Consider the following 25,843-nt stretch of genomic DNA (forward strand, 5'->3'; position numbering starts at 1 on the left):
ACACTCAGTTAGAAATGTAATTTTTAAAATTTGCATTACAATTTGAAAACCTAACATCATGTTTGACTTGTTTCGGGTATTTTTTTTAATAATGTGTCTCAGAAAAACTTACTCCCAAGATTACATCAGGCATCTGTTTGCTCATTGTATGTATGAATGGTGCAGTTTCAGTTCATGCATTCACTCTTGACTTCATATATGATGTATGTTCAAGCCTTGCAAGCCTAATTGTGTCACACATTAGGAGGGAGAGTGATGATGTTCAGTGATTATGTTATGGGTTGAACCTGAAAAGAACTCGTTGACAGCTTACATATGTTTTTTAAGGGGCTTAAACTTGGTTCTCATATGCAAAAGAAGCTCTATCATGATGTAATAGATGAATGATAATTATTGGTGTATTTCTATAAATGCAGTAAGTGTATTTTTATTATAACTTTATCAATCATATGTAACGGTATGGTTGTCTTTTTGTACCCACAAGAGCGTTTTAAGGTGTATTCAAGGATCCCTTATTGTGAACATAAAGTGATATTTCCCACAGCTGACTGGCAACAACAGAGAGATGATAACTGCAAACATGAGGATGGTTGTTGTCTGTGGTCTGAAGATAGATTTTAGAAACAGATTTTTTTATACGCAAGATATTGAATTTATTTATTTTTTAGAAATGTATAATCCTACGTGACATACTTTTATGAAAGAAATATGAATTAAATCGCTATTTTTATCAACTAAACCTGTGTCCAGAGTCCAGTCATTATTACAAGAAAAAGAAAAAGAAGAATAAATGTGCCTGTGTTTAACTTTTCATACAAATTTGGTGTTGAGTATATTGAAGTTATTAAAGTATCAGGCTATCATATGGTGACTAAGAGAACTAAACAAACTCCAGCTGTATTATGGCTCCAGTTTTTCAGTACTTGACTTCCATAAAGTCTCACAAGAGGCAGATTTTTAAAAATAAATTCTATCCAATTTAAAGCTGCTATTTAGTCCTAAAGGTGAAGCTTGTAGACTTAATGGTCAAGTTCCAAAAACTGCAACTCAATAGACCCTTTAATTAGACCTCCTCCTTCACCTAAATACTTTGTCTTTCAAAACCCTAACCCTAACAATAACCCTAACCCCCACTTTATAAGGCAGGCTTACATTTAAAAACTCTCATTGGGGTTACTTGACTTGGGAGCTCTCCTTCCACAGATGATATTATACATTTTTTCCACAGCCTGAATTGAACTTCATGGGTAAAACAGGTGGAGTGCATCTTTTTAGGAAATACATGTGTTGTCATATTTAGCTTGTGTTTTCCATCTATTCCATTCCATCCATGTCAAATGAGACAAAAACACATGTTCATTTATTTACTGAGGAAAATTATCCAATGTTATATATTTGTGTGTGACAAATGTATGTGAACCTCTTGGATCATCAATTCACTTGGGCGTTTCAATCAATGGGATGAAAATCAACAGTGAGTCTGAGAGAAATCTTGGCCTTATCAAAATCTGAGCTTCAAAACACAGGTTTGTGAAAGTGCATCATGGCTCAAACAAAGCAGTTTTCTCATGACCTTAGAAGAAGAATTACTGATAGGATACTTAAAAAAACAGTTCTAAAGAGTTTGAACTCTCTCAGATCTCAAATGGAGGGGGTTCAACACTGTTGTACTTGTTACTGTCCCCTGGAGTGGTCAAACAACAAAGAAAACCCTAAGAACAAGGTGTGTACTCGTCTGAGAAGCCACAAACGACGCTAGAGTAACGACTAGGAAACTAAAGGCCTTTCCTGCACTGGCTACAACCAATGTTCATGAGTCCACCATCAGGAAAACATTGAACACCAATAGTGTGCATGGCAGAGCTGCAAGGAAAAAAGCTACTTCTCTTCAAAAAGGGGCTTGTATGGGAACCAAACTATTTACAGTATTATAAAAATCTTTGGAGTTATGGGAGGTTCTGCAGTAAAAGGAGATTACATTCATGTATTTGTAACCTTGGGTGTACTCTTGATTTTTTGGATCACAGATTGTGCCTGTAAAAAAATGTTCTGAGTCCTCCAAAATTAGGCTGCTACTTTGAAATATGCAGAAACATACAAACAGGCAGTGGTCGAAGTATCGGGATCTTTAAGCCAAGTGAAAATAGCAATACCACAATATAAAAGTAGTCTTATTTCAATGCCCCAGTTACTTACATAAAACATTCTAATTATGCACCACATTGGCTCCTGACAGTTATATCATTAAATATTATGATACTGTATAATTATTACTGATGCATTAAAACATAGGAAGTATCTCACTAGAGGTGGCCATGGAGAAGAGAGTAGGCAGGAAACTCAGTAGCATCCTGCACAATAAGGACCACCCATTGTGGATTGTTTGATTGATGTTGATGTGGTGCCTTGCACGTATCTTGTACTGCCTGAGTATGTTTCCTTGCTATATGTTGGCTGTCTTTGTGTGAAGGTGACATTCCATCTCCCCTCTAAGGGATTAATAAAGTACCTCTTATCTTATCTTATTTCAATGTTTGTATCTGGCCACGGTGGAGGTAATTTACCTCCTTCATATATATTGAGCAGTATATAATGTAGTTAAAACCACAGTAAAGGATCATCATTTATTATTTGACCATATGTTTTGTAGGAAAAAAATCGCTATGTAGTGAGATAAAAAAGTACAATATTTCCTTCTAAAATACAAGGGAGATATTGTACATGAGTAAGTAGCCTAAGTACTTTAAGATTATATTTAAGTACAATTTATCATCACTGAGTACAGACCAATACATAACACGCAGCCTGCCCTGTGCCTAACATAAAAAGAGCCGCACACACACCATACAAACTTTACCGCATTCTTTGCGGCAAAATGAATGTTATGCATAGACTGTAAAGATGTTATGGCATAATGTAGTTTGTCCCTTTCTACTGGCCGTTGTCAACCCAGGGAGCTTAGCTTTTTTTTGTGTGCCACCCGCATTCCGTGAAAACCCGCCCTTTTCTGCTTTAGATTGGCTCGTCTTCGGTGCCTTCGTTGTTTAGATTGGTTAGATCACAGTATGATCCCTGAGATGGTTGGGTTAGGATAAGAATATCAGGATCCGAGCCAATCAGAGGCAGATAGGGGCGGGTCTTCTCAGAATGCGGGTGGGAAAAAAAACCCAAAAGGCGTTGACATTGATAGACAGACTAGTGAGCGGAAGTGAGCGTTTGTTTATTAATGAACCGTTCAAAACATTGACCTGGAGCCTGACAACCCTCGACAATGTCCTCCGGTAGTGGAATTCAGATACCGAGCCGTCTCCCGCTAATGCTGACCCATGAAGGAGTGCTCCTCCCGGGCTCTACCGTCAGGTTCAGCGTGGACTCTCCGCGGAATATGCACCTGGTGAAGCACCGACTACTGAAGGGGACCTCCTTGAAAAGCACCATCATAGGAGTGATTCCCAACACCAGAGACCCAGAGCACGACACGGAAGACCTCCCCACCTTGCATAAGTAATAAATACTGAGCATATATCTTTGATACCCAGAGAGAGAGAGAGAGAGAGAGAGAGAGAGAGAGAGAGAGAGAGATAAAGAGAGTGTTGTTTTGCAGGTGTGACATGTCAGCTGGCTGCACAGAACCCCCAAACCTGAGGGTCGAGACCCTCCTAGAGGGCCTCCATATGAGTTATGGCATAAGAGGCCCAGACATAGTTCTATCACACCAAATGATCCATTATAAGGCAAGAATGTTGCCCCAGAGTATATGAATGTCCATTTATCATGTTGATGCACGTGTGAATTTTTGTAGTTATAACTGATCTTCCCTTCCCAAATGGCCATAATCTTCCTACATTATTGTGCTTCCTTTTGACGCTCATTTGTGATCTTCCACCTTCCCTGAACCGTGGGAGCAGCAGACCAGCAAATGGATTCAAATTAACATCGTTTTTCACAAGCAGATATTGATAATGACCCTAACCCTAACCCTAACCCATGATTTGCTTTTCATTATCATGCCCCAAAAATTAGTATTAGCTATGCACGCCATTTTATTAACAGGCTAATTGTAATGTTAATAAGAATGAATAATGTGAATAATGAATAATGTCTGACAAATGATGCTGTTTGTTCTAGAAAAGTCTACAGCTCAGCTACGGCCCTGCAGTCAAACACAGTCAGCCAAGCACAGAGAGATGGACTTTAACCTTTCCCCAGCAGTTAACCAGGCCAGTCTGGTTACTAAGTAGCATATATTTGTCTCTGGATGACTTGTCTCTCTATCAGCTCCAGTTTCTGGAAATACTGTACTGAGCACTCAACTGTTGCTTTCCAGTTAGTTATATGGATCAAACTCGGATAAATAAAAAGAGAGAAAAAGAATTGGACGTGTTTATCCATCGTGTTGTTGTGTTCGACCACAGGAATCTGGAGTGGATGCTTGGGGGAAAGAGGGATTAAATGTTTGGTTTCCAGTCAACTTTTCCTCCAATAAGGGTCTTTGATTTAGGGCTTCAACACCTTTAAACTGCATCCCAGATCAACCACCATCCACACACACACACACACAGCTACAGTCATCTACTGTATGTTGGGGTTGCAGCCACTTACACATCACATCCAGGAATATGTTGGCACCTGCAAGCCCATAATCAGAAACATATTTAGTGTGTGTATTGGGAGGGGGGTGGTGAGTCAGGTAATGTCTCCAGAAGCTACTGATTTGTATACTTGTGTGCTTTTTTGCCCTACTGTACTCGGTCATGTCATCGCATGATTCAAAGTGCAGACATTTATTTCTTACATGAAGTTGAGTTAGTTTGTCTTAATCTGCTCAACATCCAGACATTCCTCTGGGGTCAGCAGTGTGTCTCAGTGTTGCTTTGATGTATTGTCCTGCTAATGTACATTTTTACATTTAATTCAATTACACGTTGGTTGACTTTAAGGGAGACAGTAAAATCATCGTTTATCATTGAGGAATGTCCCTTTTAAAAATCAGGGGATGCTGAATTCCTCCAATAAGTTGTCTGTCTGTCAAAGCCTTCCTCCTCTGTTTCACATCACTCTCTCTCTCTCTCTCTCTCTCTCTCTCTCTCTCTCTCTCTCTCTCTCTCTCCCCCTCTCGGTCTGTCTGTCTGTCTGTAGAATCGGTACAGCGGGGATTGCAGTGCAGGTGGTTGGCAGTAATTGGCCAAAGCCCCATTATACCCTCCTCATCACAGGATTGTGCCGCTTTAGTGTGTCGAGTTTGCTGAAGGAGCGACCCTTCGTGCTGGCAGAGGTAAAGTTTATTTATGATCAGACTCTGTTTAAACACTTTAACAGCTTTAATACTGTGGATATTTGTGGCTACCTAATGTTGTCATCCTCTCAGTATTGCTCTTACATATTAAAGGAGAGTGAAAGTGAGTCAAACTGACTGCTGGAAGTAGAATTGGCCAATACTTTAAGATATTTTGAATTAAGCATTATTATCTGTTTGCTGGCTAGTCGTCTTCCTCAGGAGCTGAGAATAGGGACTCACTCATAAAAACATTGCTCTATAGTACTACTAGAGGTCAAAATCTCTGCAGTACTTTTAATTTGCTAATTTGGTTATTTTCAGTAAAGCATTGTAACAGCTGCCTTCCTGTTTCACTGACTGTATTAAACGTGCAGTATGTAGAATTTCTAATGGAATGAAGTTTTGAATACAATTTTCATAAGTATGTTTTTAATTAGTGAATAAACACCTGAAATTAAGAATCCTGTTTTTGTGCACTGCCGTGTTTCTACAGTAGCCCAGAATGGACAAACCAAACACTGCCCTTTCCTGTTTTTCACGAGTTTCATATGAAACCATATGTTCTCTTACAGCCTTTTAAGAGAAGGGTGAGGGAGGGGTATTCAGATGTTCAACCACACTACTAGATACCAATAAATCCTACTCACTGTATCTTTAATAATAGCTTCTATTTTGTTGGAAACATAGTGCCAAAAACAAAACCGAACTTCCAAATACACAGGAATGTATGTCTGTATCCAGTACACAGTATGTGTATGTGTCTAATTGCAGGTGGAGCAGTTGGATAAACTGGAACAATATACAACCCCAGCAACAGACGATGTAGCAGCACAAGATGGAGAGCTGGGGGAGCTGTCCCACAAATTCTACCTGGCTGCTGTACAGGTGTGTGGCGTGTTTGTGTGTGTACGACTGTCACGATAACTACTTTGATTAGACGATATATTTACTTGCATTATCAGTCACTTTTCTTAAAATGGATCAAGGTCATGTCCATGTATCATACAATAAGTCAAAATATATATATTATTTTGACAGGCTTAATGATGAGTGGCTTACATCAGGTTGAGATAGGCTATTCATTAAAAGTTTGTCCAGTTAATATAACATTTGGTGAATCTGAGTTAAAACATTCATATGAAAAAAGTCAGAGAGGTTTATGGGAAGAAGAAAAAGCTGGTTTAAAGGTTACCTTCTTTACCTTCTTTGGAATTTGTAACCATCCTCCCTCACTTTGTCATGGCAGTGGACACATACCATCCTCACAGCAGTTACTCAGGCAATAATGGAAGTGCCCTCTGTTTGTTTTTCATCCCACTAAAATAAATCTTGAGGAAATGTGGAGGAGAATTTAGCTTGACAGAGTGGCTTTTTAATAAATTACCATAAAAACTTCCCACCAGGGAACATATTCCAAAAACGTGAGAGCTATACATTTTCCTCTGATTTGTGTCACATTTTTAGTTGTGATGTATGTACAGCCCAGATAATGATGGTTCCTCTGGATGTGTGTGTATAAGTCCATCAACACACTGTCAGTGTTTGTGTATTGACGATCAGCAGGCATTCACGTGCAAGCTGGGAAAGAGTGGAATAAAGAAACAGTTTGACCCTTTGGGAAATCTTTTGCTTACTTGCTGAGAGTTAGATTAGGAGGATACATCACTTAACATGTAACTGGAGCCAGGAGACATTTACTTTTGCTTAGTACAAAGCTTAAAAATAGAGGCAGCATTTTTAAACCTCCCAGTGTTTCCTTATAAATATAAGAGTAGATTGTTTGTAGACCAGCAACAGTGCAACAACAGCAAAGTCACTATATAAAAACAATAATATTTCACTGGGAAGAAATCTAAAATGTCAAAAAAAATATCAGCAAGAAGTTAATTTTACAAGAATTTTGATTTGATTTGCTTATAGTTAGCTGTTAGCTTAACCAGTGCACTACAGAGAGACTGTGGACAAAGCAGATGAAAATATCACTTCTCCAATTTTTTTTTAAATCAACATTTATGTTTGTTGTGGTCGATTAAATTAATCTTTTTACTTGGGAAGCAGTAGTAGAGACTCTTAGCATAGTTTTGTTGGAAAAAACATAATCATAAATGCACATAGAAAAGCAGTTCTTTGTATTGTATGTCTGTACATTGAGCTGATAAATGAGATAAATAACATGTATGCAGCCCATTTATTTTCTTTTAGGAGGGAGAGATATAATGTGGTGCTAAATGGCAGGTTTTGTCAGCTTTGGTGGAGACAAGCTAGCTGTTTCTACCTCTTTCCAGTATTAATGCTAGGCTAAGCTAAGCTAACCGACTACTCGCTCAAGATACTTATAAGATAAGACAAGATAAGATATTCCTTTATTAGTCCCACAATGGGGACATTTGCAGTGTTACAGCAGCAAGTGGACAGTAAAAATAGAAGAGCATCAATAAGAATGAATAAAGAGCAATAAATAAGTACCAAAAACTAACAGTAATAGTAGAGTGTATATAATAAAAAACTAATAATTGTGACATTATTTACATTATTTGCAACACAACAGTAATATTAGTATTGAGTGGTAATGTACCAGAGATTATATTGTTATTGTCGCTGAAGGAGCTCTCTGGTGCAGTTAGGGTGTCTTTCATGGGAACATGAACAGACAGATTCAAGAGTGGCATCAATCTTCTCATCTAATTCTAAGCAAGAATGTGAATATTTCCCAAAATGTCAAACTGTTTCTTAAAAGACTTCAAAAGGTACATAAACAAAACACAAAATGGTGTAAATATATTAAACATTTATTCATTTGAAACACCAAAATAAGAATTGGCTGTGCAGGAAACAAAAGACACTCATCTGTGGGAAGAACAGTCTGCATGTGTTCATCATTGCTGCTTTAGCCTTAAGATGTTGCTTTTGGCCATTTTATTTTGTGTATATTTTGCACAAAAACATCCTTCACAATGAGCAAAAGCTTTATTTTAAGTACTTACCAGCTGGCTCATCATTCACCAGTTAATCACATGACGGGTGTGTGTTTTCATTCACAATTTATGTTTGAGCTGGTTTTTACTCTCACTGGGCAAACTCTGAGTTTTCTGAATGTCAAAACTGATCAAAATAACAAGAAACAGACTGTGCTGTTGCAGTAAACAGTGATGACAGCAACAGCATGCTACAATGAATTTGACTTGAAAACGCTCTTAATGGTGTCAATAAATCTAATCCTACTGTGTTTGTTTGTGTGTGTGTGTGTGTGTGTGTGTGTGTGTGTGTGTGTGTGTGTGCAGTTGTTAGGTATGTTGGACATGTCTGTTCCAGTGGTGGCTAAATTCAGGCGTCTGTTGGACAGCCTGCCCAGAGAAACCCTACCTGATGTAGTGGCCTCCATGATCCGCACCTCAAACAAGGAGAAATTACAGGTGAAGGGACTGTTTGGGTCTGTGTCTCCCAAACTTCAACAAAACACTTGGGGCCTGATTTACTAAAGGTCTGCGTGTGTAAAAATGTGCAAGCTGATCTACTTGCAACTGTGCAAAATAAAACGCGTTGTCCATTTAGTACGTTTGCCATAATAAATATGTAATATGGGGCGTTTCAACCCCAGTGTGCAAAATACAGGGAGGAGAAAATGCAAATATGTTATTTAGCATACGCATTGTGATTTACATAACCTGAAGGTAATTTTTCTGACACTAACTGTGTCTATAAATGACACCTTTTAAAGGACAGGTATTAACCATCTGCTCACTGTGCTCAGATGACTGCTGTCACTGTGGAGAGGAGGAGAAGGAGGCACAATGACAGAATACGTACAGGACAGAGTTTTCCACCTGTATTAATAATTTTGGAGTGGAATATTTTTGGTTTTTCTGTTAATATTTGTTTGTTTTTTTATAACTCAATATATTTGTTAACCTTTTCCACTAGAACCTGATCACGTTTCATTTTGTGCTTGCAGCTTTCTGCTCGTCCAAACTCTCCATTCAGACACGCAAAACCCTCATTTAAATACTGCTGTCTGTTTCCATGTATGCAGTTATTTTTAGTATATCACCCACAAAACTCACACAAACGAAACGCGCAATCTATAGCACTGTGCACACAATTTAGTACCCACTATTTGGGATCTTAGTAAATCAGGTCCTTGATGTGACAGAGTATGTAAAGAGACAGAATTATAGCATCTTTCCAATTGATCTGGTCAGTTTGGTTTGTAGAAAAATTAAATGATCCGGTGAATACCTGTATAATTCATCTTGGTGGGCCCTGGTTGGTATCATCTCACACAGTACACACACCAATATCTCTCAGTTTGGGTTTTTTTATGCTACCCCCAAATGTAGGGCTGGGTATCGTTTAAAGAATTATGATACCAGTACCAATTCAAATACCCTTAAAGTGATACTGATACCAACTGAGTGCTTCATGCGATCCCCATCATATGAATAGAAGCATTAAATTGCATCAAATGCCACCGCAGACGGGTTGTAGCTGCTGTGGCAGTGGGCCAATCACATATCGCATTAAATTGAAGAATGCTTGTGTTGATTGGCTGCGAGCAAATAGTCCTATCTTCTAGCTCTGGGTGCAAAAAGGACTGATTGCAGACATCGGTCAGTAGTTGGTATCGATTTTATTTTGGTTGATACCTTAAAAGTATTGAGTAGTTTAACCTGTCCTAACCAAAAGCCACCAAAGAGCGCAATTTAAAGTTTGAAATGAACTTTTTATAACTCCATATGTGATGTGAAGGTCCTGGATGCAGTGAGCTTGGAGGAGCGTTTTAAGAAGGCTCTGCCCATGTTGACCAAACAGATAGAGGGACTAAAACTGCTGCAGAAAACCAGGAAAATGAATCCCGACCACGAGAAGAGGGTAACAAGTATTTGTGCTTCTCCCCTTTGTATTCTTAAAACATCTGTATTTATATGACTGTAAACTCCCCTCGGTGTCCCATCTGTTCAGGTGCTGTCGGTGCGTAAAGGCGGAGTGTTCCCGGGACGGCAGTTCAATTTGGATGAGGAGGATGAAGATGACGATGGAGATGACACTGCAGCTTTGGAGAGGAAGGTCCACGGGGCCAACATGCCTGAGGCTGCGTTCAGGGTTTGCCTCAAGGAGCTCAAGAGGTGAGCTTTCCTGGGATTTCACTGAGGAGTCCTGCCTGACAGTCAGACGCGTATTACATTTAATCTTGCTCATCTGTACTCAGATTGAAGAAGATGCCTCAGTCCATGCCTGAGTATGCCCTGACCAGAAACTACTTGGATTTGATGGTAGAGTTGCCATGGAGCAAAAGCACCAAAGGTAAACAAAGCAACAACCAATGTTTAGCAGAGTCCAGTCCAGCTGCGTCAGATACTGCATATCTGTATATCTCTCATAGTCCTCAGCTATGTCTTTGCACCACAGCCAAAGAATTAAAAGTGTAATGACATGTGACAGCTTTGGCATCATCAGAAACCAAATGTTTTGACTTTGATGGAGCTCAGCTAAAAGTTTTCTCCTGTGTTTCTATGTTTTAATTCAAGGCAAGGCTCAACATGTGGCGACTGTGCCCAATATTTCAATGTAATCAGTCTCATATTTTTCTGTTGTGCAGCTTTTTTATTGAATTGAGCAACTGAAAAGATTTGAGTTCTTCTCATTGGAATATGGATTGGACAAATTTCTCTTTTTGATGAATGTATAATTCAGTCTTCATATTGCACTTAAATTGAAAGGTGCATTTTAGTGTCAGCTCATTGTTTTGGTTTTATAACTCACAATTTTACTCTTTGGTTCACTCCCACTGCTCTCATCAACTTCTTTTCCAGAAAACAAAGCTCTCATAAATGCACCACAGTTAGCAGACAAAGTTAGCAAATAGCTGGTGAACACTGTGGAGCATTTAGCAGCTTAAGAGACAGATGTTTTTCTCAGGAGTTAATGGAGAAGAAAACACAGCTAAAAAGAGAGTGAATATTGGACTTGAGTTCATGATGCAACGTGAAACATGATCCTTAAGAATGCTAACGTGGCTCCATATCTGCAGGATGTGTAAATTGGCAATAATTGGCTAACATATTAGCTCTAACAACTTGAGAGTTCACAACTTGTTCTGCTGCCCCTAAGTGGCCCAAGTAACGCTATTAACTCATTTGAAAGTCTCTAAAATTTAAGTCTAAAATTCTTTTGTTTCTTGGTATACTGTTTTGTTTCTCATTAATATCAATTTATTTCAGTTTTGTCATCTCCAAGTTTTTATTCTACTTACTTGGTATCACTCATATCCAAATGTGAACCCAGACTCATTTCCATCAAAATTCAAAGGCAATCATCTTCCTGTTTATGGTGTATCAGAATGACACGCTGCCAATAGGTTTCAGAAAGTGATATAATAATACGCACAGACACAGAGTTGACTGCTTTGCTTTGTTCTTGCTGCGGACCACAGACTGTCCCTATAACAAATAACCTCAGATCAGTGGAGACTGCTGATTCTAAAAGTGGATCACATCTTTCATTCAATTGGAGAGTCAAAGGTTATAGCTGAAGCATGTGCTGCAAATAAATCTGTTTAACTAATCAGTTAGTTGCAGTGCCTGGCTTCAAAAGGCCCACCGGTGCAGCAGAGTAGATACCGCTGTTATACAGCGTTTTAACTCAAAGGGATTCTCACGCATTTTGGACAACTTGTGGGAAAGTTCTCACAGACACTCTTATTTCCTGCTGCCCTCTCTTCACTCAGTTTCTGCACCTTTCTGTCATCACATTCACTCAGTAACTGCAATGTTTTCTCTTTCTTCCTTGGGTACATCAATCTCAACCATGTCCCAATCTGCACACACACACACACACACACACACACACTCTCTCTCTCTCTCTCTCTCTCTCTCTCTCACACACACATACACACACACTCGTCAGACTGTCTTGACATCCAAGCTGCTCGTACCCTCTTGGACAATGATCACTATGCCATGGACAAGCTGAAGAGACGTGTGCTGGAGTACCTGGCTGTTAGACAACTGAAGGCTTCACTCAAGGTGGGTCTTGTAGATCAGTTAGTCCATTAAACATGTAAATCTTTATAATATACAGGGATCTAATTTCTTAAAGTCATAATTCTGTGGATTTCATACTGCCGCTGTGTCTTTAGGGACCCATTCTGTGCTTTGTGGGGCCCCCAGGAGTCGGTAAGACGAGCGTAGGACGCTCCATAGCCAGGACTCTGGGCAGAGAGTTCCACCGCATTGCTCTAGGAGGTGTCTGTGACCAATCAGACATCCGTGGACACAGGTATGATCATCTACACTGTAGTTTCACAACCACAGAGTACATGTTGAGTTTGCCCTGTATGGTTGTAGTGAGGGTCTTTGACAAGCCACAAGTAGACATAAGGCCAGCAGTTACATGTAAATGTACTCCTGGGATACCTCAAAGATATGAGTTTGACTTTGCGCTCACGTTGGAGTCAAAGTATTTTTTACTGAATTTTTACTGGTGGGTCAGATCATAATCTAGTTTCAGGACTTGGGTAATTGGAAATAATGTGCCACAGCAGTATGAGTGCTGTTGTTTTTAAAGAGGAATCAGTGTTGGACAAGCCAAATATTTGGATGACATTTTAAACACGATTAATCTTCCCCATGATAAAAAAAAAATCAAGTTATTTTTAAAGCTCATTTTTGAAAATAATCTGTTTTAAGTTTGTCTTAAGAGACTCCTGTCGCAGGGGAGATTTGAATCTTTTTTTAAAATTCAGTCCATTCAGATCAGGCTGACAGATGGGATGAATATGTAACCGAATTACTTGATGAATCCTGCCGATATCATTCCAGCATGCCTTGGAGTCCACCTGTGTGTGATTTTTAAAAGGTCAATGATGTGATTAGAACACACATGTGCATTTTAAGGTCCTACACATGAAAGGCAGCAGAATTTTGTAACATGAGATTGGAAGACATTTATAGGCTTTGGCGCCACTTGAGGAATCAGACCTTAGTTTCTCAACATGTCTCATTTTGGTGCTATGGAAATCATCTTGACCTCTGACAAGTAATTGTGAAATTACAACATCAAAAATAATTATGTCAAAAGCTGATAAATCAGTGATGCTGTAACCTCAGATAGACGTCGCCTTTGTTTGACTGTAAAATAGTTCAGATCTGTAATCTGAACATTGACCAAGTGGTGTTTCTCTCAGATCATGTTGTAAGGTTTTTTTTCTTAAATTACTATACTTGGTGTATATATACACACTCACACACACACACACTATCATAATGAACTTCAGTACATTGATGTGCACATGACTTATATATACAATATCCTCAGTAATTTAAGTCAATAAAAAGTCATTACAGTTCAGGAGCCATGACACTGAGGTTGCCTTTGACCAGTCTGTTAAAGGTGCAATATGTAAGAATCAGAAATTCCTTCTCTTTAATGACACTGGTGGCCATTAATTTAGTCGGCATCCTGTTGCTCAAACTCAAATAGCACTAACATCAGCTAAAACCACAATTTCACAATATATTTCACATACTTGGCAGTAATAATATCCTGGAGTACCCTGTATCCGAGTGGTTACAGTGCATGCCACATACCAGCAATGTTCTTGGTTCTAGTCTGGCAAGCGACCTTTTTTGCATCTCTCTCTCTGTCCCTTTGTTTCCTGTCAGCCTCTATGCCAATGATAAATAATAAAGGCAAAAAATATCCAAAAAATTATGTTAAAAAAACTAAACAAACCTAAATGTCACATTGTTTCAATTTTCCCAGCAAAACCATTCCTATCAGTTGACAGGCTGTTATTGGCAACCCAGAAAGTCAGGGAAGGTCTCTTTTTAGTATTTCCTCACATTCTGCTTAATGACATAGTACTTACATCTTTAACAGCCTCTATTAGGAATGATTTGGAGCTCTGTAAAAACAAACACAGATCAGCATCTCATACATTAGCTCTACTTGAGGAAGGAAGTGAGGAATAGGAGGCTTCTCTGTGTAGCACTTAGGGGATGTATGTAATTTATAGTATGATGTATGTAAATTTTAGCTACAGAAAATAATCCAGGTGACATCGCCTCTCTGAACTGCTTTAAACTCTGCATTCTCATGGGTCAGATGCCATGCCACCCACCACCTCAACTAGATTTTCAACCTGTGGGAAACACTGCAGACGCAAACCACAGAGTCTAAGGTTCAATTGACAGGCACAGTATTGGAGTCTGCCTCTGTGCCTTTGTGTGTGTAGAGTTCATCTCAGATTGCAGGCTGATCCAGCAGGCTTGGTATTTTAAAGGTAGAGTTTACACCTACTCTAAGCCAGATCAGAAACATGTGTCCAACATACCAACAGCAGGAGGGCAAGAGATAAAGATAAAAGTTCTTTAACCATCCATTATACAATTTGTTCAACTAAAAAACTACTAACTTCTCAGAGAGCTCGACCATTCCAGTAGTTTCTTATTAACCATTTTGTTTTTGTATTTTTATTTACTGTCTTTGAACCACATTTCATGCTCTGAACTTGTAAACATGGGAAACTTGCTTGAATTAGCTCATTTGTCATGGATTACATTATGTCTGCTCTCGCTTTTGTAAAGTTATACTATTGTTGAATGCTAATGCATTGCATATGTTTAAAAGTAGTGGATGGATGCATGACTGTGCAACAATAACACACTGTGGCATGACAAGACATGATGTTCACCTTGACATGTATATTAATATAATATAATTAATATAATATAAGATTATTATAATTATTTTAGGTTATTATAGTGAACTAAATACTCTAAATAAAATACAAATATACATAAAATGTCTTTAGTTTTATTCTTTGTCAATTTGGCCAAATTTGTCAACTCAATAAGCATGAGGAAAAAACATGCCCAAAGATTCGTGAAAATTTAAACATGTACCAGATCTGGTGAAATGTAATATTTTATGCTTAGCAGAAATGAGCATGTCAAAATGGCTCAAGGGCACCCACTTGGCCAACTTAAAATTTGAAGCCCCTCCCTCCAGATCGATGTAGACAAATTAAATTTGGTATACATATGTATCATCATGTCAAGATTCACAAAAAAAATTCTTGGAGGCATGTCCTAAGCTGAACAGGAAGTCAGCCATGTTGATTCAAATTTGCGATTTTGGCGCCCTTTTCCCCTTTATTTCGTCTTATACACCGGTGTGTCCTATACAGCAGTAAAATACAGAGAGAGGTTGGATCTGGATATGATTATAGGTATATAAAAGGTCGTCCATACTAAGAACAGTAACAATAACTGTAAAGATAGTGTCGGCAGCTAATGAAAATAGGCTATTGATGACTCATTAATGCCATATGCTGTACGTAAAAAGAAACAATGAAAACCAGGCTGGTTCACTGTTGGGTGCTGATTCTATGTGTTGATCAGAAGTATTTCAGACACCAGTTGCTGTGATGTTTCCGTACTGACCCGACTAACAGCAGCAGATGTTGAAGCGTGATGCGCAAAAGTGCACAGATAAGTAGCTTTTACTGAGCTGTGGTAGAGACACACAGTATGAGCACAGATCTGAAGCCTAAGATTCAGTAGCTTGTATTTCCACTGGATGGAACAGAGGATGATGCTTTGTTTGACTCTGGGACTGACACACAGTCTGAGGACAGTGCGCTTGGTGAACCTTACTGTGACTTGGGCACACTATTTGCGCACAGCGACAGCTCTGATGAAGAGTTTTTGGGACTCAGTAAGCACACAGATAGACACTGTATCAAATATGTAAAGTTACTGTGTTCTTTTAAAAGGCTTAATTTAAACTCATAGTCTAATCCAAACCCAGTCTGATTTAATAAAGTGGTCTAGTTCAGTTAAACAAATCATTATCGAACCATTAACCATTAACCTAACACACTGTTTCAGGTGTAATATGTGTGTGTTTTGATTGTGTTTTAGAAAAAAGTAAATTGAAAGGGTTTTGTAATATAAACGCAAGTGTTTATAAATGAATATCTACTGGTGCAATCAAATAAACCAGTCTTTAATAAAAGAGAGACTCATACTCCGGTTTTTACGATATGTGTCAATAGACTGTGCTGCAGTCCAGCATGCACAGTGTTACGAGGGCCCATTCAGTGCTGCTTGCAGCTTTAATTATTATTATAACACAAAAACTAACACTAATACTGAAAGTCAAGTAAAAGCAAACATTTGTAAACAATAAAAACTAAACTTAAACAAGTAAACTCACTAACTGAAACGTAATAAAAATAAAAATTGAAAAAAAATCCTGTCCATTTCTACAGACGTACATATGTGGGGAGCATGCCCGGCCGCATCGTCAACGGTTTGAAGACGGTGGGTGTCAATAATCCAGTTTTCCTCCTGGATGAGGTGGACAAACTGGGGAAAAGCCTGCAAGGAGACCCTGCAGCTGCTCTACTAGAGGTCAGCTCTGTTTCTCTATCTCTGACTTGTGTGTTTGTTTTTTTTTTTTATTAAGACGTCGTAACTGCATATAAATCCTCTAAAGCAAACCATAACACACTCCCATGCTTGACCTACTGCTTAACCTTTGCTTAGACTGCTAATAAGTATTTGATCTGCATCCTTACCAAGCTTTCTTGTAATTGATTCTGTGTGTTGGTCTTCTTCAGCTAGCTAACGCAAAACACACACACACAAACAAACACACATACTGGAACATTCTCTACATGTTCCCTTAGGTCCTGGACCCAGAGCAGAACCACAGCTTCACAGACCATTACCTTAATGTGGCCTTCGACCTCTCCCAAGTGCTCTTTATTGCCACGGCGAACACCACAGCGACCATTCCCCCCGCCCTGCTGGACAGGATGGAGGTGCTGCAGGTACCAGGTGGGTTTACAAGTAGTGAGTGTCTCGCAGGAAACCCTCTGATCAGTTTCCATTTGATCTCCGCTCCAAAATCCTGCTGTGCTGTGGTGACAGCTAATCATAAACAGAGGGTACTGAATTTACTGCAGAGTAGTCAGGGAAACAGATGAAACGACTCCATGTCCGACTGCGTATCCAAACGCACTCACACACGCACACACACAACCACACACACACACACACACACACACACACAGTTCTTTATCTATGCACTTTTATTCATCTGTAGCCATGAAGTTCTTTAAACTTGAAGCTGAGGAGGACACCTGTACTATCACCACAGTTTGATTCTCTAAAACAAAGGCATGTCAAAGATAACAAAGGCTGGACCTTTGAATATATTCATGTGTCTCGTTCCAAGATCAAAATAAATCTGGATTCACTCTCAGCCAGAGTTTGAGGTGCTGTTGTTTGTAGAAGGATGGATATCCGTTTAGATCTGCATGCTGACACAATGTAACTGTGTCATAAAGGTCCTACCACTATACTATCGGTATGAATGGATTAAGCAATATGAAGGTGTAAATTGATAAATGGAGGGCACAAATTGAAAGAACAACTTAAGGAATGTGTAATGTGCGAACTGGAAATGTGAGAGAACCATGATGTAATTTCACAATATGGTATAATATGAGGCAATGATTTATTAAAGTTAGTGTGTGTGTGTGTGTGTGTGTGTGTGTGTGTGTGTGTGTGTGTGTGTGTGTGTGTGTGTGTGTGTGTGTGTGTGTGTGTGTGTGTGTGTGTGTGTGTGTGTGTGTGTGTGTGTGTTCCAGGCTACACTCAGGAGGAGAAGGTGGAGATAGCTCACCGGCATCTGATCCCAAACCAGCTGGAGCAGCACGGTTTAACACCTCAACAGCTGCATATACCACAAGACACAACGCAGGATATAATCGCCGGGTACACACACACACACACACACACACACACACACACACACACACACACACACACACACACACACACACACACACACAACCCTAAGCCCCTTTTACACAGCCTGTTAAAGGTGGGAATGCTGCACCCTTTATTCTGCCTCGCTGCTCTGTATACACATTGCGGGACAGAGTTGCTACACCGATAAGCTGGATGAACGTCTGTGCAAAAGCTACACCTCTGATTCTATAGTACCAGCACACTCTGTAAAAGCACACACATACATACACACACACACACACACACACACACACACACACACACACACACACACACACACACACACAGGGGCAAAATTATTAGAGGTTTGTTTGGCTCAGTGTATTAAAGCAAAGGAGGCTTAATGACAGATATTCTGTACAGCTATAATGAGGGATCTCTGTTGAAGAGCCTACACACACACACACACACACACACACACACACTCACACTCAGATATAGACATGATGAAGTTGATTATTACATTATTGTACGATAAGTTGATAATTATCGTGACAGGCCTGATTTGAGGTTTTGGGAAATAGTGACATTTTTCACCAATTTATGAGAAGTTATAGACCAGGTGTCTTTTGTCGATTTAATGGATAAAAAAATCAACAGATTAGCTGATGATGAAAATAATCATTAACTGCAGCCCTACTGCAAACCTATGTTAGTGCCTCTAAAGCTCACTAGTAGACATGTTCTATTGCTATATTTAATCTGTGAATAAACAGAAGCATAGAAATGACAGCTTGTGGTTTTACTGGGGTTTATGTGTAGTTGGATGCAGTGTTTCCCTGCACTGGTCATGTGGCAGCCTCACATTGACAACAAGATGCTAGGAATATTATAATATGTGATCAATTTCCTGTCAATCAACAAATGATTAACAACTAATGTGTGATCAAGGTGGTTTAGCACTGTTGTGATATTTCATAGTAATCTTTATCCATAGAGCTGGATCAAACTGTCTGGCATGTTACTAAAAAAAACATACAAGTGCTGAATGCAGAGGCTGCTGTTCCTTCCAGATGGTGAACAGTATGTCGCCTGCAGACCTGCACAGCCTCTCTATAATACTCGCTGCACTCCAGTCTGGTTACTATAGAAACAGCCAACAGCACATACACACACACACACACACACACACACAGCTTGGTGCTTGTCCTCTGAGGGGATTGTTCTGATTTTATTTGCTAGATCTTTAAAAAAACAAGAAAACACAGGAGTGGTTGGAGCAGTTTGAAAAAAGAAAAGAGGACAGGATTCAGTAGAAACTTCACATGCCATTTCTGTCAACTCCAATCAGCTTTGAAAGGGTGTTTTTGCTTGATTTTCCAACTCTTGTTGATTCATACATTCATTCTGTGCCCAAGAGAGGTATTATATTTACAGGTTGAAACAAGGTGGTAAAGCAAGTAAGTTTTAGTTCCTGGCTGGTGGTAATTGTGGGTTCCAGATCACATCCTGAGACATTGGTGGTGAATATATATAGCACACAGTGGTATGTTGTTATACACTGAAAAACATACACAACAGTACTAGTGAAACCTCATCTCACAGTCACATCATTTTATTCATTTATGTGCATGTGTGTGTTCTTTTAGGTACACCCGCGAGGCAGGAGTGCGCTCCCTCGAGAGGAAGATCGGGGCGATATGCCGAGCTGTGGCGGTGAAGGTCGCTGAAGGCCACAGAGTCACCAAGTCAGAGGCTGCGACCCCCGAGGGAGCAGCACAGCAGGGAGGTGAGAACCTGAGTTTAAATCAACACGTCATGTGTTCTCTATATACACATCAGAGAAATACAAAAAAACAGCATGGCTTTATCCTTCTTCTGAGTCTTCGCCTTTTAATATGAAGAGGTTCATTAAGAAGTTGTTAATAGGAATCAAATTATGCCTAAAATTCGGCTTTTATGAGATAATTGCATAAAAATAGCAGAAAACACCCTTTCTGTAAGTGTGTCACTCTATTTAAAGTGGAATCAGAGTTATCATAAGTCTTATCTACTCAGATCTGCTATACAAGAGAGTGTTAACATATGCATCATCATCATACACTAAATTACAGTAACCCGCTGGTTGTGCATTATTCAAAGACACACACACACACACACACACACACACACACACACACACACACACACACACACACACACACACACACACACACACACACACACACACACACACACACACACACACACACACACGAAGGTCTTATGAAGATTTGAAGATCATGACTGAGCTGAAATAAATCACTAGCCTGTGGTGCCAGACAATGGCTCCATAATAGGTGTATCCATGGCTACACCAAAAACAGAAATGTATCCATGGTAACCTCAACAACTCAGTGACATCTCCCAGCACCCAGGATATGTTTGCCTGCAGAATTTTATTAATTTATTAAATTTTTGTGACCAAATTTGTATTGAATGCTTTTTGTTGTAGTGGATGTGTGGACAGACGTGGTTATTTTATGTGTCACAGTCACATATAAGTAGAAATAAATAAATGGATATAAATAGAGGCATAAGCACACACACAGATACAGTTCAGGACATATACCTTTTACAAATATTGTCAAATATATAAATAGTTGTAGAGTAATAGTGAGATAAGTATATTCAACTTCTTAAGGTGGAATTAACAGAGTCTGAGCCGAACAAATTTAAAGCAATAAAGATAATTGAACAATTGGAAGGAATTGGAAAATATACTTTAACCTTATCAATACTATATTTCCCAGTCAGTTCTCGTGGCTGATCAGATGTCTACTCAGGTTAACGGTAGATGGAGCTGTGCTTTGAATCACCTGAGGTCACTAAACTCTGTGTACCAGTTGGTACTTTTTCACAGTAGGTGTTCTAACACAGGGAAAGTTGTAGCAGGGAAAGTTCAGATGTAATGAATATGAACAGTATACAACAGCCACAGGTCACTGGGACAATTTCATGCACCAGAGTCATCACTAATACTATTACTTAGACCTGCTCTTCTCCCACCGTGACCAATCAAAATATCAGAGATGTTAATCTCTGCAACACAGCGTGCAGTCCTGAGGAAAGCTCTGGTCAGGCTCCATAAGTGAAAACACCTGTGCAGTTGTGGAGTTGCAGCAGTTCGGCACTAGATGGCACTAGTCTGAATTGGAACCAGCAGTCTTATGATGTATAATCTAATCTTCACACCTGTCATTTTTAGCCCAAACTTAACTATGAATCTGAAGTTGATTACTTGTAGATTTAACTTTTTTTTGTAGCAGGATGAATTCAGCCAGACTCTGTAATAAAAAGACAAGATATCATCAGAGTAGTTTTGTGCTTGTTTGTCTGTATTTTTTTTAAGTATTTAAGTAAAAGATGTCACTGACATGAACATCAGTGTATGTGTGTGAATGATGTGTGTTAAATGCATTTTCCTAACAGGACGGTGTGTGTTTGCTCTATGGGGCTGTTAAAAAAAAAAAAAATGTATTTGTTTTAATGTTTTCAGATTTAGTTTTACTTTATTTTATGTTATTTTATTAGTAGTATTATCATTCTATAAGTTTGATCTTCTTCTTGATTTTATTCATGTTTCTTTCGTCTGTAATATATTTTTAACCTTCCTCCAACACCCTCCTGTTGTCTTCTTATGGACCGTGCAACTTTTGTCTTCCAGGGTCAATTTTGACCCAGTCTAATTTGATTGTTTATAAAGCATAAGGTATAACTCTGTGTTAGACATTTTTAGCCAACTTCATTCCAGTTTATTACAAGTTTTACACATTTATGGAAATGATGGTTTAAAGCACTTTGAACTACATTAACCTGTATGAAAAGTGCTATGTAAATAAAGTTGGATTGATGACCGTGTGTTTGCAGCTCTACATCGTCAACTCTTCTTTCCTTCCTTCTTCTTTCCTTCCTTCATTCTGAAGAGTGTAGAAAAATTCATGTAAATGAGACATATTCTTCCTCTTTTAGTCATGTATTTGGTTACCTAACACTTCCAGTGGGACCACACACACACTCACAACAAGAAGGACATTTGTGTTTAAAGCTTTTAGCAGATGTTTTGCTGCATGATGAATTACCTTTAAGACCAACATCTAACAGAAAGTCTCTAAAGGGATATGTGTGTTACGTGGTTTTCTCTCTGGAACATATTTAGCTCAGTTACTCTTCACCACAATCACACAGTGACATGAATCTTTCATTTTCTTCCGTGTGTTCAGACAAGGCAGCTCCCCCAGAGATGCCCATAGTGATCGACCACATCGCCCTGAAAGACATCCTGGGACCTCCGCTGTTTGAGATGGAGGTAAGCAGGAGAAGGGGGAAGAGCTAGGTGAGGTAGACTGACCTGCATCTGCACATAATTAACAGTGTTCATGATCCACATGATGAAAGGAAAAAAAGAAAGACAAAACATGTAGTGAGTTACAGAAAGCTGCATCTCCTCTTTTTATGCGACTTGTCAACATCGGTCCTCACGGCTCATGAATCTTTCAGCTTCACAACAGCTGCAGTTGATTAAGTCCGCGTGGTTGAAAGCACAGTAGTGGGATGCAGCAGCCACTGGAGGTGTCATCATCATACAGTATGATGTGAAACATAACAGTTTGTCTTCTGCACTCATTTTACTTTCTCTTCCTGTCTCATTCTCTCCTCTTTGTTTTCTTTTCTTGTTTTTTCCCCCCATCCTTTTTTTCTTTTATCTTCTTATCCCTCCAACTTCTTCCTTCCTCCTTCACCTCCTACCATTTCTCCTCCCCTGTTTCCTCCCTTCCTCTCACCAAGGTCATGTTGGCCTCTTCCATCATTCCTGCATTTTTGAAGCCTGATTACAGGCCGCTCGCTGTGTTATCTCTTCATCGTTATATCAAATACAGCTTTACAGGTGTGTGTGTGTGTGTGTGTGTGTGTGTGTGTGTGTGTGTGTGTGTGTGTGTGTTGGAAGGTGTCGGAGCGCCTCACCCTGCCAGGTGTGGCTCTGGGTCTGGCCTGGACCCCCCTCGGCGGAGAGATCATGTTTGTGGAGGCAAGCCGGACAGAAGGAGAAGGTCAGCTCACTCTGACCGGTCAGCTGGGAGACGTTATGAAAGAATCCGCTCATCTGGCGATCAGCTGGCTCAGAGCTAACGCTAAAACCTACCAGCTTACTAACAGTAAGTACACACACTTACATATGTACTATATATATATATATATATATATATATATATGGCTTTACAGGTGTGCAGACAATATGCATGTGTGTTTGTGTTGAACAGTGGTCGGGGGTCCAGATCCGTTAGAAGGGACAGACATCCACCTCCACTTCCCCGCTGGAGCTGTCACCAAGGATGGCCCCTCTGCCGGTGTTACCATAGTAACCTGCCTAGCCTCGCTGTTTAGCGGCCAGCTAGTCAGATCAGACGTTGCCATGACGGGGGAGATCACGCTAAGAGGACTTGTGCTGCCTGTGAGTTATCATATCCAAACACACGCTGCCAATATAAATCCGTCTAACCATTTTAACCAATTGCACCGCTCTGTCCTCCTCAGGTGGGCGGGATCAAGGACAAAGTCCTGGCGGCCCACAGGGCAGGAGTGAAGCGCGTCATCCTCCCGAAACGCAATGAGAAGGACCTGGAGGAGCTTCCGGCCAACGTCCGAGCCAACCTCGACTTTATCACAGCAGGAAATCTGGACGAGGTGCTGAGCGCCGCCTTCGATGGAGGGTTCCCCGGGACAGCCAGCACACACACACACCCTCAGCTGACCAGCAAGCTGTAATGATACACACACACTGACAATATGAAGATTAAACCAGAGGAGGCAAACAGAGTGTCATCTTTGAGCTTGGACAATGTGTTGACTAACAAGTATTTCTCTGATATGCAATGACATGATTAATAGTTTGCACATCTGTCGTCCAGGCATGTATGTTATCTATCCGTAACCCTGTTTTAAGGAGCTGAATGAAGCTAACACACAACCTGTAGGAGAGTTTACTTACATGGACAGTGCACAAACCGGTCTGTGTTACATAAAGTTACATCACGTATTGGCGTCGACTCACAGCCTCTGGTGACCAGCCCGCTTACTGGCTGCTGTTTTCTTGGCTGTTTACATTATATTAATAGCATTGTTGTAGCCAAGTCAAGGGGATGTTAGCTTATTAATGTCATAACACACTAGCAAGCACTGATTTAGCTAGATGGATTTCTTGTTTGTGCTGTAAAGTGTGAGTAAAGCAGTAATGATGGTGATCAGATAGTTTCAGATGACAAGCTTTAATTTAGTTTGACTCTCTTTGGGTTCGCTGGCTTCACATTTGTGATCCTGGATGAACCCTAACATGAAGATGGGTATCAACAAGCATGTCCATGTGAGACTTCTTAATTATAAGCTACATAAACACAAGTGATGCGTTTATTATACAGCAACGTGACATGAAATGGTGACAATTTGATTGTTGCAGTAGCAGTAAGTGATAATCAGAGTGAATGGAATTGAGACTTTTTCAGTAAAAGATAACAGCTGGTATAATGATTTATTTTGAATTATTATCACAAAGTGGCCTCATGCTATTCTGATCTGCATAGATGGAATAAGTTTGATTTAAAAATGCAGATATTCGTCTTTCTTTAAACCCAAACTGGAATAAGAATAGCTTCATTTACTTGTAACCTTATTGACTATTTTTCTAGACACCAACAGGTTTTGATGGGACCCCCCCCACAGTCACACATTGTAAACCAGTGGAGCCAGATTTCATCCAATTTTTGGACAGTTTGTGTAACTTGCAGATGTTGGTTCTGGTGATTAAAAGCAGTATTGAATATATGACAACTAACGTAAGACTACATTTAGTTTGACTGTATTGGAAGTATGTATAATTATGTCTCATCAGAGATCCTACATTGTCTTTAATACAAAATGCAGTTTTTTTGCATCTTTTGGTATCTGGAATGATGTGTGTTTCCAGTGATGTGCTGACAAAAGGATGGGTTGCAATTCCTTATTAATATAAAAGCAAACTTTAGCATTAATGACTTTTAAATACAACATGACTGGTTATTTTAATACTAAAGTCACAACTGTAACAGCACAGCAGAGCTGAATTAAAGATCCTTGAAATCATTTGGGTTTTTCAGATGTTCTTTTTTTTTTTTTTATTGAGTGACTGTGTCAAATTCACTCAAATAGTACCAGTGTGTGTTTGTGTACATGGAGATGCAGCTGAATTCACCCCCGAGGGACAGAAGAAAAAAGGAATATTTAACTCTGCGCCACAGATGGGATTTTTCTTTTTCTTCTCACCCTGCAGAGATCTGATGTGAAACACCAGCGTGCAGTGTGGTTTATCGTCCCCCCCCCCCCCCCCCCCCCATCCCATCCCATATGTAGACAACCATGAAAGGATTTATGGACCCGAGCAGAACATTTTGCACAGACACATTCATAAAGGCCACACGCATCAAAAGAACAATGTGGGTTAAAAAACAAAAAAACACTTATATGCATATTTAACTTTGTGCTTTGTGCATTATTGAAATCCACTTTCTTACTGCAAAATACGCATATGTTAGCAGTGAGATGTAAAACTAAAGCTGAATAATGACTAAAAGATATTTAAAAGGATTGACAAAATTTGGCAAAAGGTGTGACGATGCAGGATTCAAGTGTAAAGAAGCCATTGCAGCTGTCAGATTAGGATGCTACCTCAGGGTGTGTGAAGGCAGAGTGTGAGCTGAGTGTGACATGTGACAACACTTTAAGTATCAGATCT

At 39.6% G+C, this 25,843-nt stretch overlaps 1 protein-coding gene across 1 annotated transcript; it reads left to right on the forward strand.

Annotated features, from left to right (window-relative positions):
* The first annotated feature begins 3,208 nt into the window (after positions 1 to 3,208).
* On the forward strand, positions 3,209 to 25,427 carry lonp2 (lon peptidase 2, peroxisomal). The gene is made up of 17 exons (XM_053318555.1): positions 3,209 to 3,504; positions 5,140 to 5,275; positions 6,050 to 6,163; positions 8,560 to 8,691; positions 10,025 to 10,147; positions 10,238 to 10,401; positions 10,485 to 10,579; positions 12,182 to 12,300; positions 12,414 to 12,553; positions 16,551 to 16,692; positions 16,971 to 17,121; positions 17,937 to 18,063; positions 19,689 to 19,828; positions 22,302 to 22,387; positions 23,027 to 23,234; positions 23,340 to 23,530; positions 23,614 to 25,427. The coding sequence occupies exons 1-17, from the start codon at positions 3,272 to 3,274 to the stop codon at positions 23,842 to 23,844; spliced, it is 2,532 nt and encodes an 843-aa protein (XP_053174530.1). The 5' UTR covers positions 3,209 to 3,271; the 3' UTR covers positions 23,845 to 25,427.
* The last annotated feature ends 416 nt before the right edge of the window (positions 25,428 to 25,843 follow it).

Source organism: Scomber japonicus, chromosome 5 (assembly GCF_027409825.1).
Source record: "Scomber japonicus isolate fScoJap1 chromosome 5, fScoJap1.pri, whole genome shotgun sequence".
NCBI classification, from domain to species: domain Eukaryota; kingdom Metazoa; phylum Chordata; class Actinopteri; order Scombriformes; family Scombridae; genus Scomber; species Scomber japonicus.